We start from the raw sequence: 20,592 nt of genomic DNA, 5'->3' as shown, positions 1-20,592 counted from the left end.
CTTTGATGTTCAAAATTAAAAAATATCTGTGAAATTCGAAAAATTGGGTACTTTGACCGAATGCAACTCTTTTTATGAAAGATCCACAGATGTGTGGTGTCCATAGATTCAGCTAGTTATTCTGAAGGTAATTCTGTTTTTCCAGGGGTGGCACAGCTCATTATGAAAACTCAAAATGGCTATATCTCCTTTTCAGGGCCGAATCGGAAAAAATGGTGTGAGAAAAAAGTGTTTCTTTTAACCTCAAGAATCTACTGTTAAAATATTTGTACGAATCAAAGACTCACCCTGTAATACCATCCTGCTTTTCCAAATCAGAATAACCAATTTTCAAATCGTATTCCGAATCTACATGAAATTCTGATTTAGAAATACCTCATTTGATATGCTTTTTTGACGTAGGCTACTTCGGTTTTTCGGATCACACTATAAGTGCTTCCGATGATACTGCGATTTTTCGAAAATGATCTTCAAAAAACGTCAATAAGTCAATTTTTTCAAATGGCATGCTAGTGGGCTAGTCCCAATCTTTATGGAAGCAATTTAGGCTTTAAATGAATTCTAAAAACTATTCATTCAACGCCTAAATTGATTCCAAAATGATGGAGAATGCCCACTAGCAGTAGCTTCAAGGCATGCCATGGAGTTCTTGGCATTTTTCAAAGGTCATTTTCGAAAAATTCCAGTGGCGTTGGGACCAACTGTAGTTGACTCCAGAAGACTTGAAAAAACTCGAACGGTTTCCAAGATATTATCTCTAGTTTTTACCATCATAACCATCAAATCTGTTGGAAAAAGTAGATCTACCTTCTTAGCGTATCAGAAGATTGGTAGATTCAACCTTCTCCGTTTATCAAACAACCATGTACTAACTCTAGTTACAAGAATTGACTTCAGGTGGCGCACCACCGATTTCAATCACCTTAAGCAAAGCAGTTGTCGATTGACCATGGTCTCCTGAGTTTTGGAAACTTGTCGGTGACTTCTGGTCATTAAGTTACCTTAGTGAGAGCGCCCACCAAAGTAGCATAGCACTGACATGGCACATACATGTCAAAGGCGATTCATCATTTTCAGATATCGCACATCTGAGTGAAGTTTCAGTTATTATTTTGCATCGCCTTTGTCATGTATACTCCTTTCACTTTTATTTTAGCAGTCAGCTGGCCATGGAAATTTGACACATTTCACTCTGTAAAGTACGAAAATGTGGGGTTATGACGCTTGTCATAACATTTTTGGGTTTCAAATCAACGCTTTGTTGCCCGTTCTACGTGAAAGTTTCTGTTATTACGTATTTTATCACAATGTCGAATCTCGTCGGAAAATATGTGACGAACATAATTGAAGTTTATACAAACTCATTGAAGGTATACCAAATCCAGTTATTTGCATGGAAAATACAAGAGGTCAATATAATATCATAATATGCACTAGCTCGAGGAGAGTTAATGTTCGTTATCTTCTTTGGCTAAATTTGGAATACGTTACATCAGTTGTAGATTTCAAAAATATTAACCCGAAGATGAAATGCATATGTTGCAGTGGTTGGGAATGGGTATCTCCCGAAGGAATTAACAGATCATTACAAGAATGTTGAATTCTTCAACAAAAATCATCTTGCATCATAAGTAAAAGGGATTAAAGGAAGTTTCAATCAAGATGAACTTCACCTTTGAACAAAAATTTCACATGAATAAACAATTAGCAAGGCAACTGACGCGTATTTGTGGCTGTTCATCTTAATGCATTGATATAATAATAATAATTAGGTATTTATTGGTACCTTAAGACATTTACAATGTATAGGACAAGTCAAATGAAAAATAGAAAAATTAATTTTCGGGAACTTAATCTACGATGACATTCATCGAAAATCCTGTAGTAGGGGAGAGTTCCTTCGAACTGGACAGCCCATGAACTGGACGCTACAGTTTTCTTCTACACTCGATAGCAATTTAGCATCCCTTACGTAAATCCCATTTTCGCAACATCGATCGAGATCTCTTGCAAAATGCCTGACCCTGTGGCTCGCGCCTTGTTGCGAAAATGGGATTTACGTAAAGGATGCCAAATCACCATCGAGTGTTTTAAAAAACTGTAGCGTACGGTTCATGGGCCGTCCAATTCAAAGGAACTCTCCCCTAAACTTTCCGCATTAATTTCCTCAAACATAAAATTCTCAAATGCCACCACTTTTTTGGGTCTCCCAATATAAGGAAATTCTTTGTCATCCTCTTCATTCACAATCTTTCTGATTGTGGAAATATTCAGCTGAAATATAAGTAGTTTATATTCCGATGCAACATTATATAAATTCTCTATTCTCTTACATTGAATATGTTCGCTACCGTCTGACGTATTGTGGATTTATCAGAGTATAACTATTTGAATGACCGGACCTGAATTCTAAATAGCTGAAACCCTGTCTCTTTTTTCAATCACTTTCGGCATTTACGTAATGAAAATTGATATTAGTTGTGGCAACGGCGTTATGACATTAACGACATTTCATGAGTGCCAACCTTACTCCGTTCTAGTTACAAAAACTTGAGCAAATTAATTCATGGCCAACCGACTGCTAAAATAAATGTGAATGAAGTATATGTGCCAGGTCAGTGCTACGCTACTTTGGTGGGCGCTCTCCCTTAGGTATATGGGATTCGTGTGATACAGCCAATTTTTATGAGTCCTTGAAGGAAAGTAAAAGCTCGAATCAGAAAATCCTCAATTGTCCACTATTTCTCGAGGAAGTGTCCTCCGTATGCAATAAGTCATCTCGATTCGCCATCTTGCAAATAGCGTCCTGCGAGTCCGTTTCCCCGTGGTCCAACGTGCTGAAATTGCTAAAAGACCACATAAATTTCGAGGTGGTTGTCGGGACAAAATTAACAATGACTGTAAAGAGAGGACGCTGCCCGTAACTTCATATAAAATGCCAAAGGGAGCGTGAGGACTATGCGTTATATGTTGTCGAAGACGAGACTTGAATTTCAAACAGGCCCTCTCTGGTTCGGCTCTTCCATTTTTTACTTATGCTGCTTTATTTTTTGTTGCAGGTGAGTTTCCAATTTGACGACTGCTTAGGACGCGTAAGTGGCCGTAGCGTTTTATTTTTAAACGAGCCCGTTGGAGAGTTGAATGCAAATGACACTGGCGGAATTAGGGATGGCAAGTTTGGTAAGCGTCGACGTGCTGAGCCATAAGTTTTACTCTTATTTTTCAATCGTGTATCGGTGATGAGTTGTTTCATACGTGGTTGTCATGTTTTTCGACTACCAAGAACGTATGATCAAGCATGCATGTTTGGGTTCACAAGTTCATCTTCGAGAATTGTTATTTTATCAGTTGTACCTGCTACGAGGATATACAGGGTGTTCCTAAATTGAACGTACAAACGAAAAGGGGAGATTCCTTAAGTGAGTTTAAGAAAAAAAGTCCCATGAACATGGGGTCGCAAACGTTTCGTTTTCGAGATACAGAGTGTTGAAGTTTGAATTTTTTCTCATAGTATCTACACTTCACAAGATATTCAACTGAAATTTGGCATAGATATTACATTTTAGAGTTCTCACCACGTGACATGGCAATTTCGATAGAAGATCTACAGGGTGATATTTTTTCTGGAACACTGCCATCTGTTCTTCTGCAGAACTTTTTTTTGGTGAGCAACTGTTAATTTGAAAAAATGTAAAAAGAAGCTTTGTTCTTATACTAAACTTTTCGGTCTTTTGTAGTTTTGTCGTATCTACCAACGATTTCGAGAAAAAAAATTTTGAACGATTCTCTCGAAATCCTCGTGAAAATCCAAATTATGATGGAAGCCCACTTTGTAAGCTGTGGTGAATGAATTCAGTGTCAGTTTTTATGGAAATTTTCCTGATCTGTAGCGATGATTCAAACTTCAACACTCTGTATCTCGAAAACGAAACGTTTGCGACCCCATGATTATGGGACTTTTTTTTCTTAAACTCACTTAAGGAATCTCCCCTTTTCGTTTGTAGGTTCAATTTAGGAACACCCTGTATTGAAAAATTCTTAGCCTAATATAGAACCAAACAAAATTTCAATGTCAAAATATTTTTTTTTTCAACATATTCTCCTCTTAATTGGATACATTTATTACAGCGAGCCTGCAACGTCTCTAGACCTTTCAAAAAAATGTGTCTTCTTGCTATGCAAACCAGACCTCCACAGCTTTTATTACCTCCTCGTTGGAGGAAAATTTACGACCTTTTAAACTTTTTTTCAGTTGAAGAAAGAGATTTTTGGACACGAAACTTAAGTCTTGGAGAACCAGTGTCGCCATTCCATCGATTCTTGCTTTGTTTCTGGATCGTAGAAATTTACACAAGTCTCATCCATAGAAAGAGTTCAGTTTAAGAAGTCTACATCGTTTTCAAATCAAGCACAGATCGAACGCGATGCTTCTACCCTTGCACGCTTTTGGTCAACATTCAAACATTTGGGCATCCATTTTGCAGCAATTTTTCTCATGCCCAATTCGACGGTCTGATAAAATCTTGTCATGATGTGCATCGATATTTTCGGGTACTGACACAGAAACTGGCCTTCCCGATCGGTCATCACCTTCAAAGGAAAATTTACCTCTTTTGAAGCTTGCACTCCAATTTTTCAAGGTCGCATACGAAGGACATTGATCACCAAGGGTATTGAGCATATCTTCGTAAATCTGCTTACCTCTTAACCCTTTTAAATACAGGTACTTGATGATGGCTCGATACTCCAATTTTTCGGTTTTCACAATTTCGGTGGACATCTTTTTTCTTTTAATTTATTGGGAATTCAAAACAAGCGATACGCCCTCTGGTGGCTATTTTTGTAAATAAAAAGTTAAGGCACTTTTGTCATTTGTTTGTTTACATCATAGACCTAATAAAATAAAATGTATTATTAGGTCTATGGTTTACATCGAGGAACGTAGAACAATGACGTAAAGGCATTAACTTTTTACTTCGAACTGTCACCACTATGTCGCTGCAATCTACATTTGAATTCCCAATTGCGTCACTCTGGTTCACTTTTTTGACCTCAAAATTCACACTGACACTTCTAATGAGTTATTGTCAGTTGCTATGGTAACGCAATATTTTTTTATGTATGGAACTGGTCTAGGCTAACTAGATATCAATACATCCTCGTAGTTCTTAACAAATATCACTTCATTATTGCATCACCTAAATGATGCAAATCTATAACATAAATTTGGAATTATTCAACTCGCAATACTCTGGTCGTTAGAGGGTTGACAAAATGTAACTTGTAACCCTAAAATCTTTGATTGACTTGAGATGAACTGACGAAATGGATTACTGTGAACAAACTCAGATTATGCTCCAAATCTTCGTTGGTTGTGCCAAATAAGCGACAGCGAATTCCTACACAATTCCTTTTTCCGTTTTTTTTTACGTATAATAAATTGCCTGTACTTTCTCGATAGAGCCTCTAGCATTTGACATCCCTACGCGACAATGAAGTTGTCGAGCACACCATCAGGACGATTGGTCATATCGTGAGTGCATCAATTGAAACTGGAAAATATGGGGACACGTTTGGCCCGGGCATATTGACATAACTTTCGATTCCTGTCTGAGTGCACTCGGCATATTGATGTTTATTCGATAAATTCTCGTCAGGACCGATGCAAGTTCTTCGAAAACAATAAGGTGTTAATAATTCATCCCTTTTACCATCGGCACTACGAATAATAAGCAGGGAGCTCGGAGAATTGTGTTATTTTCGAATGCCGAAATCCACACTTTAGATTGGAAATTTCTCGCACTGAAAATATTCAATGCAAAGAAAGGGGTGTCTCTATTGAAATGTTGGTTTTTACAGGAAGAAATTATGATCAAATCTACATGGTGAGTCTTTGACTAGTACGAATATTTCAACAGTGTATTCTTAAGGTCAAAAGAAACACTTTTTTCCTTTTTTTCCGATTCGGCCCTGATAAAAAGATATGGCCATTTTTAGTTTTCATAATGAGCTGTGCCACCCCTAGAATAACAAAATTACTTTCAGAATAACTGTGGCAGTACACATCTATGGATCTTTTAAACAAAGTTGTATTCAGTACTCAATTTTCAAATTTCACTGATACTTTTTAATATTATATCAAAATTTCTCGAAAACGCCGCAGGTTAGGAGAACATATAAAGAATACTTTCATTTTACAAGACGTTCAAATATTCATTACATAGAGTCCAACTTTGATTCAAGAGTTGGGTTCTTTGAATTTTTGGTATTTTTATGGCACGTAATGTTCATTATGAAATACTGTAAGGCGTGGGTGATATCTTGAGTTCGAAGAAAAATCATCAGATAAATAAAAAACTATAATACGAAATTAATTTCATTCGATAAAACAGTTCGCAAGATAGAAATTAAATAAAAAATTTATTGTTTTTCAACAGCCTGCTTCTTTTAGACGGAGTCGATTCGGAAAAAATGGTAAACAAGAAAAGTGTTTCTTTTCGTCCTCAAGAATCTACTGTTGAAATACATCCTAGGATGTTCAATGATTTCTTGAAACAAAATTAAAAACGGCTTGATAAAGAAATCTTATCAATAACCGAATCATCCTGAGCAACAAAAGTCTATCCATATCTTAGTGCCATTTTTGCTTTTCTGACCATAGTCAGAATGAAGAGATCTTTTTAATGATGTGTCAGTCAATCCACATTCACTATTTGAAACCTGAAGCTATGGAGTTCGAACCTCCGCTAAAATACGTCTCCATCTCCATGTTAAATGTTAGTTTTTCTAGAACTCTTACAAATCTAATTTCCTTTCATTAACTGCTTTGAGAATTTCCAGAATAGTCCGAACCGAAAGATTCAATTGAATGAGCCAAGATTACTTCCTTGCCTCTCGACCGAAGTAATGGCATTATTTGCATAAGCCTCACCATTGAAGACATTCCAAATTCCGTACATTCATCTATTCTACCCACGTATCTATTAAATTCCGTATATCGTATTTCATAATATACGAAACTGCTTTTTAATGAAAGCATAAGAACGTCGTCGTTGAGATGTATTCAGCATTGTTCCCAATTAAAAATTCTGGTTGCATCTGTTCAATTGTGAGTTTCAAATGAAAATTTCATGCACATAAACAAGATACAAAGAGCATTGTCCGTTGACGATGCTGCGCTGTGAATATAATCTCCTTGCTGGGTGTGCTGTGTGCTTCATGCTGAAGTTTTCTTCCAACCTGTTCAGCAGAAGAAGTCTGAAAGAAGTATTCCTGATGCTATGGAGCTGCCCGGTCCTCATCGTTGAAGGCATATCACTTCTCTTTTCCGTTGTATAATATAGGGTGTCCCGAAATTAACGCAAACAAATTTGGTCACAGATCCTCTATTTTTGATTTATGCCAGGAGGTCTCTTGAGGCCTCTGAAATTCGCACCTAAAAATACTCTTTGCTTTTTATCTCAGAATCGGTCATACGAAAATCACTGAATGTGGTACACAGGAGTATTGTGATGTACGATATCTTATAGTTCTGCCTATTTTGGCTAAAGACACTTTTTACTGAGCCACAAGTCTTCGGAACTCCTCAACATTAACCGCGTATTTGAATTCCTTGGAAATTGTTTAATCGTCAATGAATAATTTGCTCTGTAGAGTCTAGATCACTTCATCCTTCAACTCTCCTTCTCTGGATTGAAGTATCTATACTCCATTCACTTTTATTTTAGCAGTCGGTTGGCCATGTAAATTTGACACATTTCACTCTGTATAGTACGAAAATGTGGGGTTATGACGCTTGTCAAAACATTTTTGGGTTTTAAATCAACGCTATGCTGCCCGTTCTACGTAAAAGTTTCTGTTATTACGTATTTTATCACAATGTCGAATCTCTTCGGAAAATATGTGACGAACATAATTGAAGTTTATACAAACTGAATGAAGGCATACCAAATCCAGTTATTTGCATGGAAATACAAGAGCTCAGTATAATATCATAATATGCACTAGCTTGAGGAGAGTTTATGTTCGTTATCTTCTTTGGCTAAAGTTTGAATACGTTACATCAGTTGCAGATTTCAAAAATATTAACCCGAAGATGAAATGCATATGGTGCAGTGGTTGGGAATGGCTATCTCTCGAAAGAATTAACAGATTACAAGAATGTTAAATTCTTCAACAAAAATCATTATGCATCAATATAAGTAAAAGGGATTGAAGGAAGTTTCAAGTCAAGATGAATCGTTTAGATTCAGATGAAACATTATATAAATTCTCTCACATTGAATATGTTCGTAACCGTCTGACGTATTGTGGATTTTAGAATATCAGAGTATAACTATTTGAATGAGCGGACCTGAATTCTAAATAGCACTCCCTGAAACCCTGTCTCTTTTTTCAATCACTTTCCGCATTTTCGTAATAAAAATTGATATTAGTTGTGGCAACGGCGTTATGACATCAACGACATTTCATGAGTGCCAACCTTACTCCGTTCTAGTTACAAAAACTTGAGAAAATTATTTCATGGCCAACCGACTGCTAAAATAAATGTGAATGCAGTATAGTTCTCAGTTGACGAATAAAAGTAGTATACACTTACAACCTATTTACACAGTCTCTTATTGCCTCGAACAGAACAGCTCAGCTGTCATTGAGGCACATCTATCTTATGTATGCCTCGCATCTTCCTAGTTAAAAGTTCTTATAACGACTGCGCCTAGAGGATGGAGGTGCAATAAGTAATCTGCAACGCCTATTGGAAATGCAATTTGCTTTTATCTCCGAGACGCATTCCATATATCTCAATTAAATCGCTATTACTTACATACTCGGCAGAATACTTACCGAGAGTGAATCAAGACTACACGGAAGTAGAAGTCGAGCATAATAGGGGAGTTTCACATTTCATCAGCCATTACAGGCCATTATTTTCTTTCCGAATGAAAAGCAATCAATTCAGTACATTCATTACGATACTGAATTATAAATAACTTCAACAGAATCTGACATTCGAATCAACAGAATGAATGATTCTCACTTTCCTTGACGTCTACATCATTTCATCAACAAACAATAAGGTTGTACAGGGGAATGATCAATATACTCTTAAAGGAACGCAGAAAGACAGTCATTGCAAAGTTAATGCTAATAATACGAATGAGAATTGAGCGTTGCTTATGCTTTTTCTACGGTTATCACATTAATAGCCTAATTCGTTGCTCACAATAACTTTCAACGCGAATTATTGTGAAATATTGTCGAACATAATTGACGATCTGCAATAATTATTCGTTGTTTCTTGTGTTCTTTCCTCTATTGTAGAAAACTGTTCTTCAGTGTGTGTATTTCGACTGAAAAATTCAATGCTAAGGGGTAGTAGTCGGGTAAACAGTCAAATGGAATAAAAGATTACATTGGTTATGAGTTAGGAACGTATAACGTGGTAAAAAGAGTATTTAATCAATGTGACACCACAAAATGTATAAGCTGTAGAGCATACAATTTTCTAGTAGGTATAGTTGGGGAGCCGACGACGCTTAATACGTGTCTCTGATAATAAATTCGTGTTAATCTGACAGTTTGCGTGGTGGGGCTGGCCGTACAGAAGAGTTGAAAATGGTAAAAAATCTTTTGCACACGTGTTGAGTCATTAATCTTAATACAATCAGCAGGAGTTTTCTTAATCTGACAGTTTGAAGATGATAACAAGGCATTTTTTCAAAATATTTCCCTTCCAGTACCTCTAATCGTTTCTGTATTTGTTTTGAAAGTTGTAGATAATGAAATTCTATACAATTTTTCTTCTGAAGCAATTTTACGTACACCGTTTTCGAGTTAGGGCGATAAGGGCGAGGAGCTTAGCCACTCATGGGAAAGGCCAAGGTCAATGTACAAACCCAGTCTAATGCATATTCTTCGCCATATATCTCAAAAATGTTCAAACGTAGAAAAAATTGTTTCAGACAAAATTCGTAGAAAATATTATGCTCTACAACTTTTATAATGAATGCAAAAACAATTTAAAGTCCAGGAGAGGATATAATTCAGAAAAACTGATTTTTTTGACCTTTATGTCCAATTTTTATTGTTTCGGCTTGCTAAAACTATCAGATTATATTTTTTCCGTTATTCTCGAATCATTAGCTTCAAAATAAGAAAAAACACCACCGCGCACGAGAATGACACGTCACGTTTCTTTTTTGAAAATTTGTCGCCCTCCCACACATTTTCGTCACTCTAAAATTGTCAGATTAAGAGGATATTTACTTTTCAACATGTAATTTAACACATATATTTAAATCTGGCACGGATTATGTACAATGATCGTATTTTTTGCTATTCTGACCGGCTGTCCTAGACAATTTTCCTATAAACAGGTCTAATTTTTTGTAGAGGTACTCTACAGTCACACAAGATTGATCATTCGATCAGTAATTTCTCAATTTTTTCATTAAAGATAAGAACACAAGATATTATACTCATACAATTGGGTAGCAAGGTCGTGGACTATTTTTTTCAATCACGTGGCAATTTCAAAAGCCTGCCCTGTCCGCAGAATGACACCTTGTCAGAGTCAATGAGCCCGATGTGTCTGGGCCAACATTGTAGCCGTTTCAATTGATAATGTAAATGATCCAGCCCGCCATTGGCAGATAAAGGTATGCTTCGTCCCCTTATTAACACTGCAAACTTGACCCGGCTGTAATTTCTTGCTTTTATGTTCCCCAGGGAGTTCTCTGACCCTTGAAGGAGGTAATGGGCGCTTGGTCAAGTCGATGGACGTTGTCGTTCAGGTTCATACCGATCAGATGATAAGTGAAATCTTCCATTGTGTGCGAGCACAAAGTTGAACTGACCAGTATTCTTATCTGTTAAGAGTCAGGCTTATACGGAACTCTTCTGTCTGATGTGGTTGAATTGATTTTAACCTAAACTCAGGCTCGCCACCGATTGACCACAAATTGGATAGAAAAAAAAGTAGACACTTCTAAATAGGAATCGAATTCTTGTCTCGACGACAAACTTCTTGTCTTGTCTGTTTTGAGAAATAGTTAAGACATTTTGAAAAATCTTACCTTGAGGTTCTTCACTCAAGAAATTTTAAGATCTTGAAATTTCGTGATTAACCAGTGACACCGTATATGGTGATTATCGGCGAACTTTTCATTGAGTTTCGTGCTAACACGACTATCGGCTGGTTCCCCGATATTTATTTGTTTTCTGACGAACTCAAAATGACGTCGCGCAGTTGCACTCTTAACCCCCTTTACCAGGATGTATTGATATCTTGTTAGCCTAGACCAGTTCCTTGCATAAAAAAAATATTGCGTTACCATAGCAACGAACGATAACTCATTAGAAGTCTCTGTGTGAAGTTTGAGGTCAAAAGAGTAAACTAGAAATACGTAATAAATTAAAATAAAGAAGATGTCCATCGAAATTGTGAAAGTCGAAAAATTGGACTATCGAGCCATCATCCTGTATTTGAAAGGGTTAAGAGGTAAGCAGATTAACGAAGATATGCTTAGTACTCTTGGTGATCAATGTCCTTCGTATGCGACCGTGAAAAATTGGACTGCAAGCTTCAAAATAGGTAAATTTTACATTGAAGATGATGACCGATCGGAAAGGCCAGTTTCTGTGTCAGTCCCCGAAAATGTCGATGCAGTTCATGACATGATTTCATCAGACCGTCGAATTGGGCTAAAACGGATATCTGAAGCACTGAATATTTCATACAAACGCGTTCATCATATAGTTCACGTCAATTTGGACATGATAAAAATAGCTGCAAAATGGATCCCCAAATGTTGAATGTTGACAAAATGCGTGCAAGGGTAGAAGCATCGCCTTCGATCTGTGCTCGATTTGAAAACGATGTAAACTTCTTAAACCGAATTGTTACTATGGATGAGACTTGGGCACATTTCTACGATCCAGAAACGAAGCAACAATCGATGGAATGTCGACACTCTGGTTCTCCAAGACCTAAGAAGTTTCATGTCCAAAAATCTGCTGGAAAAGTTCTTGCTTCAGTTTTTTGGGATTGCCATGGAGTAATCATGATTGATTTTTTGGATAAGGGTAGATCAGATAGGTATGTAGTCGACTGTTCTGATATATTTGGATTTAGGTTATTTGGGTTGCAGTCAGATCAAACAGAGTACTCTTTTTTCCTTAGCTCGAGCTTTCGGACTATTTTAGTCCTTCATCAGGAGCAGAATTTGAGGTTAGTTTGTAAGATGTAATCGTACATATAGTAAAAGTAATATCTTGAGACGTAGTTTATGTTATTTTCCGCTAATCCAAATTTGTGGGTAATGATGAATTCTCAACGGGATTGTACAGATAATAATTGAATGACATACGTCACCAAAAATGTTCAACATGACCGTGGAACTGTTATAGATGTTCGATATTATGTTAATTCAATTATTATCTGTACAATCCCGTTGAGAATTCATCATTACCCACAAATTTGGAATAGCGGAAAATAACATAAACTACGTCTCAAGATATTACTTTTACTATATGTACGATTACATCTTACAAACTAACCTCAAATTCTGCTCCTGATGAAGGACTAAAATAGTCCGAAAGCTCGAGCTAAGGAAAAAAGAGTACTCTGTTTGATCTGACTGCAACCCAAATAACCTTAATCCAAATAAGGGTAGATCAATAACCGGAGATGACTGTTCGACATTATTGACCACTCTACGGGAAAAAATTAAAGAGAAAAGACGCGGAAAGCTATTCAAAGGTGTTTTGTGTTTGCAGGACAACGCCCCTGCACACAAATCTCATGTTGCGATGCAAAAAATTCTTGATTAGAGTTTGAATTACTAAAATACCCCCCTTAATCACCAGATTTGGCACCATCTGACTATCATCTCTTTCCTCTACTGAAAAAAAGTTTAAAGGTCGTAAATTTTCTTTCAACGAGGAGGCAATAAAAGCTGTGGAGGTCTGGTTTGCAAAGCAAGAAGAAACATTTTTTTTGAAATGTCTAGAGACGTTGCAGGATCGCTGTAAGAAATGTATCCAATTGAGAGGAGAATATGTTGAGTAATAAAATATTTTGATATTGAAATTTTGTGTGGTTCTATAGTATAATTTTTCAATATATGCTCGTATATATCATGTTTTCATAAACATAAAGAAAGTGTATGCCTGGAAATGATAATTGCAAATCTAGATTCCAATTTCAGTTTCAACAAGATTATCGTGAATTATCTTCAATTTATTTTTTTCTAAAAATTAATACGTTTTAGCGTATTCATGGTTAAACAAGATATTTGAAGAATACTTATTTTCTTGAAAAGAAATCTGGTTATTGACATAAAATTTCTTGTCTTGTCTTGAAAATCTGAAAATAGTTCTTGTATATATCTTGAAATTTTCAAGAACTTGGTCGCCCCTACTTCTTATATTAAATTTTTATGAGAAATATTCAATTTTTGCCATTAATCAGTAAAGTTTCGCCCGTCATCCAACTACGAGACAGAACTGGACCCGTGCAAGCATATGCGACGTGTTGATGAGCCACGAATTCCCAGGTCAAAGGTCATAGACAATTAGATGAAGTGCATCGAATAATTGTGTTAAGTCGCCGTCTAGGCGACACACTATATCATACACGATTCAGGGCTCCAGTATCAAAACCAATGCGGCTTATTAAGCAGGCAATTTAGCCTCATTCAATGTGGCGGCAGAAAATTGCAGATTAAGCTGATGCATCCCTAATTAGAAAGGATACGAGTGAATTGTTGAATGCGTTGTATTTCATTTGGAGTGTAATCTGGTGGTAATGGCTGGTCGGATGGGGTATTGCGATGGGCGGCTCTGATTTTCGATTCGTACATTCTGCTGCGCAATTTCGAAAGCCCTTCTTTGAACTGGGCGTATTGAGTTGCTTTGATTCGGTTCGAAAACTAACGATTTTCGATGGTTGGTTGTGGCTAACGTAGCTGAGCCAGAATATAACATCATAGATATTAAAAGTTTTGAATTCATTTAAAGCAGCGCATGAGTTGAATATTCTCCTTCAACCTTTCCGTTCATAATCAAAATAATTTAAAAAACTGAAAAATAATTTCCATATCTTTTCAACTTCAAATTGAGACTAATCACATTCAAATTAGGATAAAACAAATTCAAAATGAGAATAAGCAACTTCAGAATGGTAAACACAATCGAGTTGGGAATAAACACATTCAAAATGGAACTAAACAATCTTATATTGGGAAATGACATCTCCACTAAAATTCGATACTTCACAAATATTGACGAATACGTAATAAAGGTATTGATCAGAGCAATTTGAGTGTTTTGTATTGATTCTCAAATTTTTCTATTGAATTGTTCATAGAATAGCGTTAGATTAAGTTTATATACACCTCTGCGATGTACAATAACTTTTTCCTCATTTGCATTCATAGTTTCTTTTGAACAATTCTCTTGAAATATGAAATGAAACTGTAAATTACTTCTCTCAATATAATATTGTTTAGACCCATTTTGAATGTGTTCACCATTTTGAAGTTGCTCATTCTCATTTTGAATTTGTTCAATCCCAATTCGAATGTGATAAGTCTCAATTTGAAGTTGGCAAGGTATAGAGAGTTTTATTTCATGTTCTGTGAAACAACGAAGGACAGGAGGAGAAAGCACATGTTTTCTATACCATCTTTTTTCAGTTTTCATAATGAGCTGGGCACAGAGGGAAAACAAAATTGTTTTCAGAATAACTAGCTAAATCTGTGACACTACACATCTGTGGGTGTTGAACAGAGTTGTATTCAGTCAAAGTACCCAATTTTTCAAATTTCACTAATAATTTTTTAATTTTTGAACATCAAATTACTCGAAAACGGCGCATTATACAAAAAAATATTAAGAATACTTTTATACTACAAAACCGTCAAATATTCGTTAGATAGTGTCCCATTCAGTTTCAAGAGTTGGGTTTTTTGAATTTTTGGTATTTTTATGGTATGTAATGGTCATAATGAGAAAACTGAAAGACGTGGGTGATATCTTGTGTTCGAAGAAGATTCATCAAATAAGTGGAACACTTTGTTCTGAAATTCATTTCATTCAAAACCGTTTGTGAGATAGAACTAAAAATAAATTTGGGTTATGGTTTTTCAACAGCCTGTATCTTTTAAACAGAGCCGAATCGGAAAAAACAGTAGGGGAAAGAAGTGTTTCTTTCGACCTCAAGAATTTACAGTTAAAATATTTATACGAGTCAAAGACTCACCCTGTATGAATGAAATATTTCCTAAATGAGCTATCCTTATCTACTTTTACCATTTTTAAGGAATAACATCTATTTGAGAACATCCGAACATCGGTTGGCCATGGAAATTTGACACATTTCACTCTGTATAGTACGAAAATGTGGGGTTATGACACTTGTCAAAACATTTTTGGGATTTAAATCAACGCAATGTTGTTCTACGTAAAAGTTTCTGTTATTACGTATTTTATCAAAATGTCGAATCTCTTCGGAAAATATGTGACGAACATAATTGAAGTTTATACAAACTGATTGAAGGCATACCAAATCCAGTTATCTGCATGGAAAATACAAGAGATCAGTATAATATCATAATATGCACTAGCTTGAGGAGAGTTAATGTTCGTAATCTTCTTTGGCTAAAGTTTGAATACGTTACATCAGTTGTAGATTTCAAAAATATTAACCCGAAGATGAAATGCATATGGTGCAGTGATTGGGAATGGGTATCTCCCGAAGGAATTAACAAATAATCACAAGAATGTTAAATTCTTCATCTAAAATCATCTTGCATCAATATAAGTAGAAGGAATTAAAGGAAGTTTCAAGTCAAGATGAACTTCACCTTTGAACAAAAATTTCACATGAATAAACAATAAGCAGGACAACTGGCGCGTATTTGTGGCAGTTCATCTTAATGCATTGATATAATAATAATAATTAGGTATTTATTGGTACCTTAAGACATTTACAGGTATAGGACAAGTCGAATGAAAAATAGAAAAATCAATTTTCGGGAACTTATTCTACGATGACATTCATCGAAAATCCTGTAGTGAACTTTTCGTATCAATTCACTCAAACATAAAATTCTCAAATGCCACCACTTTTTTGGGTCCCCCAATATAAGGAAACTCTTTGTCATCCTCTTCATTCACAATCTTTCTGATTGTGGAAATATTCAGCTGAAATATAAGTAGTTTAGATTCAGATGCAACATTATATAAATTCTTTATTTTCTTACATTGAATATTTTCGCTACCGTCTGACGTATTGTGGATTTTAGAATATCTGGGTATAACTATTTGAATGAGCGGACCTGAATTCTAAATAGCACTTCCTGAAACCCTGTCTCTTTTTTCAATCACTTTCGGCATTTTCGTAAAAAAAAAATAGATATTAGTTGTGGCAACGGTGTTGAGACATTAACGACATTTCATGAGTGCCAACCTTACTCCGTTTTAGTTACAAAAACTTGAGAAAATTATTTCATGGCCAACCGACTGCTAAAATAAATGTGGATGAGTATATATATAGAAAAATGAATGGAAAAGAAATACTTTATTGATTACATATCCTTCCTACAGCCCTGAAGACTCCAAGAAGTTACGGAAAATTTTATAAAATTGAAAACTTCCTTCGCTGGATGTTGGTCAGGTGGTACCTTGATGTTATCAGAAGGTGATATCTACACTAACTAACTGTCGGAGATGTCAATTATTAGCTTTTCAAATAACTCTTATGTGACATTTGTTTCTTCGAAAGGAATTCAACAGTATTCAAGTTCTATTTCACATTTTTCCTGACATCAACATTTACGTTAGAACCTGATATGCATATACGACTTTGCTCAGCCATCCAATAGGTCTCCCGCATAAAAACGGGCAAATATCCGAAGTATTCCACCGAACGCTGCATGCTCAAGGTGCGGAAAGTAGCAGCAACATAGTATGTAAGCTCGTACATGATTTATCCGAGCGCGCGCAGCCGTTGTTCTAAAGATAGGAACAGATGTACAATCGTTTTTAATGGTGTTCGTATTTATATCGCCAATTAGAATAAACCACAGAGTGCAAAAATGGCGCGAAAACATCCTAGGAAGCGCATTCTCGGCAGCGAGCGCGGCTCTCGAAGGAGTCTGGGTTAATTATGGTTGTGTTTGCTCGGGCCCGAAAGTGTACAGTCGGGTTAGGTGCATTCCTTGGAAAACAACATCGTACGCTGAATTGGGCTGTGGAAATATGTAGGCTGGAAAGGTGTGCGAGTGTTGTTGGTTCTTGAAAGACGTTGACCTTGAATTCCTAGGCTGTACGCCAATAATTTCACTCGGAGTATCTACTAATAAATCTATTCATGAAGTTCCTCGGAGGATTGCGAAAACAGCGTGGCATTCCTTCGCATCCTCTCAAAATCATTCATTCTGATAAACCACGTAGAGTCATTCGGGGCAACTGTGCGCACTTTTGCCTTTCAAGCCATACCCTGTTTCAAATGTTGAAGCTAGGAAAATTAAAACATATTCATAAGATAGAGAATTTTCTAATCTATAAGAAAACATCAGAAAGCAAACAAACAAAAACGTTTTCTTTCCGCAAAAAAGAATTTAATAGAGAAAGTCGGAGTGCGTTCACATGCCCCGTATTGCGGGTAAGTGTGCGCACCCTCACGGGGTAAGTGAACGCAGTGCTTAGTGAACCACACAATCAAAACAAATTACAAAATAATGTCATCAAAATGTTACAATATTAGAGAAATGCTGTTTATTGTCAATACAGAAGCGCCTTTTTACAAGCAGTGCATTATTGTTCGTGCCACAATTCTTGGTGAACACAACACTTGATACATTCCCCTGTTGGTGGCTCTTCATATTTTTCTGAACAAATAGGACAATATTGATCGAGTCTTAACCAAGAATATCAACAATATCATAATTTATTCCTCACTGAACTAATGCCCATATAATGAATCTATGCGCACACTTACCCGCGCACACTTTCCCCAGTAAGCCAAAATTTGAATTGACGTTCTTATAGAGTTGAGCAGCTAAGAGAACCTAAAATTTTTTATTATATATTTAGATTAATATGCGCATGATCGAATAAAATATTGTTTAACACTGCCGGATTCGGAACTTGGACCTGGCAGAATTTGCAGAGATGCTAAAAATTAACAAGAAAACTAGTGAATTTGATTGATTGCAAATAAAAAGTTAAAAAACGTCGCACGGCGCACTCCTATGAAAAACGAATTTGGGGATTCTGCGCCCTTTCTTCACCCAAATGAACCTCTCTTTCATACATTGCATAGTCGAGATATACGCACTGCGCACACTTCCCCACTGCGCTCAGTTACCCCGAATGACTCTAATGCCCATGAAGGTACATTAAGGTTCGCTTTTATTTGTCGGTGGTCAGCGCAGCTTCATGCTGTTCATTTAAATTTTACGAGATGAATGTGACCTTTAAAAAAAATGTTTCTTCTTGCTCTGCAAACCAGACCTTCACAGCTTTCATTACCTTCTCGTTGTAAGAAAATTTACGACCTTTTAAACTTTTTTTCAGTTGAGGAAAGAGATAATAGTCCGATGGAGCAAAATCTGGTCAATAAGCGGGGGTGTTCTAGTAATTCAAACCCTAAATCACGAATTTCTTGCATGCCAACGTGAGATTTGAACGCAGGGGTGTTGTCCTGCAAAAACAAAACACCTTCGGATAGCTTTCCGCGTCTTTTCTCTTTAATTTTTTTCCGTAGAGTGGTCAGTAATGTCGAATAATAATCTCCGGGTATTGTTCTACCCTTATCCAAAGAATTAATCATGATTACTCCATGGTGGTCCCAAAAAACTCAAGCAAGAACTTTTCCAGCTGATTTTTGGACACGATACTTCTTAGGTCTTGGAGAACCAGAGTGTCTCCATTCCATCGATTGCTGTTTTGTTTCTGGATCGTAGAAATGTACCCAAGTCTCATCCATAGCACAGATGGAACGCGTTGCTTCTACCCTTGCACGCTTTTGGTCAACATTCAAACATTTGGGGATCCATTTTGCAGCCATTTTTCTCATGTCCAAATTGATGAATGCGTTCGTATGAAATATTCAGTTTTTCAGATATCCGTTTTAGCCCAATTCGACGGTCTCACAAAATCATGTCATGAACTGCATCGATATTTTCGGGGACTGACAGAGGAACTGGCCTTCCCGATCGGTCATCATTTTCAATGGAAAATTTACTTTTTTTGAAGCTTGCAGTCCAATTTTTCACGGTCGCATACGAAGGTCATTGATCACCAAGGGTATTAAGCATATCTTCGTAAATCTGCTTACCTCTCATCAACTCAACAAGATTATCCTTAATTATTTTCAATTTATATTTTTCTAGCAGAAAATTTGTGCAATGCATAGAAATAGGCATTTCATGTTGAAATATGTTATCTTCTTAACAAATAAACACGTTTTACCGTATTCATGGATAGACAAGATATTTTTTATCTTGTTTTCTTGACAAAAAATGTTAGTATTGAAATAAAATTTCTTATCTTGTCTTGAAATTCTGCAATCACTTCTTGTCTTGAAATAAAGACAAGATCTTGAAATTTTCAAGAACTTGCCGACCCCTAGATACAAATGAAGGTCTTCTCCATGCAGGATAATTTATTCCTATGAAAAAATACAATGCATTTCGGCAAGTTTGGTTGACATCATCAGGAATTCAAAAATATGAACGCCAACAACCTTATATTGCTATTGGAACATCTACTAATGCCATTGAAACATCCTAGGATAGTTTCAGCTTTGTGCCTGTTCTATACAGGTTATCCTGGTCCGTCCAGCTCCTCGAAAAAATGCCAGTTCCTCAAAGGTTCTCAAGCATCACTAGAGCTGCACATCATGCACATCCTATCTATCCTCTTCAATCAACAACTCCAAAAACTTGTCGTCACCAAATTTCCTTCTTTCATCAAAATGGAAGCTGAGGTGTTTTGTCGGAGTAGAATCTTCGCCAGTGAGTACCAGTAAACCAGGCACCTACTGTACCTGAGCAGATAAATATACAAAAAAATATTGGTAGCCAAATCTGTACGTTGCCTTGATTTCTCTTCATCAACAAGTGAGTTAGATAGACGTCGAATTGTGGTTTTGAATACTGTCGTGGGTTCTTGTCAAGTATGTTTCTGAGAGTGTAAGGGTGATGGCGTTGGTGTAGGGAATATCTGTGCACTTTCCAGCAGTTTGTTTCGTGAAAGACTTGCCTACTCTCACGAAACAAACCTTAGGTATCTTTTAGACAGAAGAATTAGATTGATGTGAGGTGACTCCTAGTGAAGGAAAAACCAAAGTGACAAATGGTTGCCAACAAGACACTTTTCCAAACCGTGTTGGTCGTCGGTGGGGAGCTCTAGGAAGATCCACATCGAACCGTTCGTGAAACGGTCCCGCAATCGATCCACGACGATTCCACGAATCGCTCGAGACAGAATCCCAACTGTTGATATTTAGAGGATTTTATGGATCACGTTCTGACCGGAATCGTCGGATATCACAACGCTGCCTCTTATCCCGGCCAACACTTA

General features: G+C 36.6%; 1 protein-coding gene across 4 annotated transcripts in view; it reads left to right on the top strand.

The window, feature by feature from the left end:
• The window catches only part of LOC123309706 (low-density lipoprotein receptor class A domain-containing protein 4-like), a 242,140-nt gene that overhangs the window by 47,832 nt on the left and 173,716 nt on the right, over positions 1-20,592 (top strand). Inside the window, exon 2 of one of the 4 annotated variants that reach the window (XM_044892959.1) lies at positions 3,060-3,180. The exons of the other annotated variants lie outside the window; for them this stretch is intronic. Within the exon in view, the coding sequence (XP_044748894.1) occupies positions 3,060-3,180 (121 nt within the window). The remainder of the gene's footprint in view (positions 1-3,059; positions 3,181-20,592) is intronic. 4 annotated transcript variants of the gene reach the window in all.

This window comes from Coccinella septempunctata, chromosome 1 (assembly GCF_907165205.1).
Source record: "Coccinella septempunctata chromosome 1, icCocSept1.1, whole genome shotgun sequence".
NCBI lineage: Eukaryota > Metazoa > Arthropoda > Insecta > Coleoptera > Coccinellidae > Coccinella > Coccinella septempunctata.
This window is presented reverse-complemented; position numbering and strand designations above follow the sequence as displayed.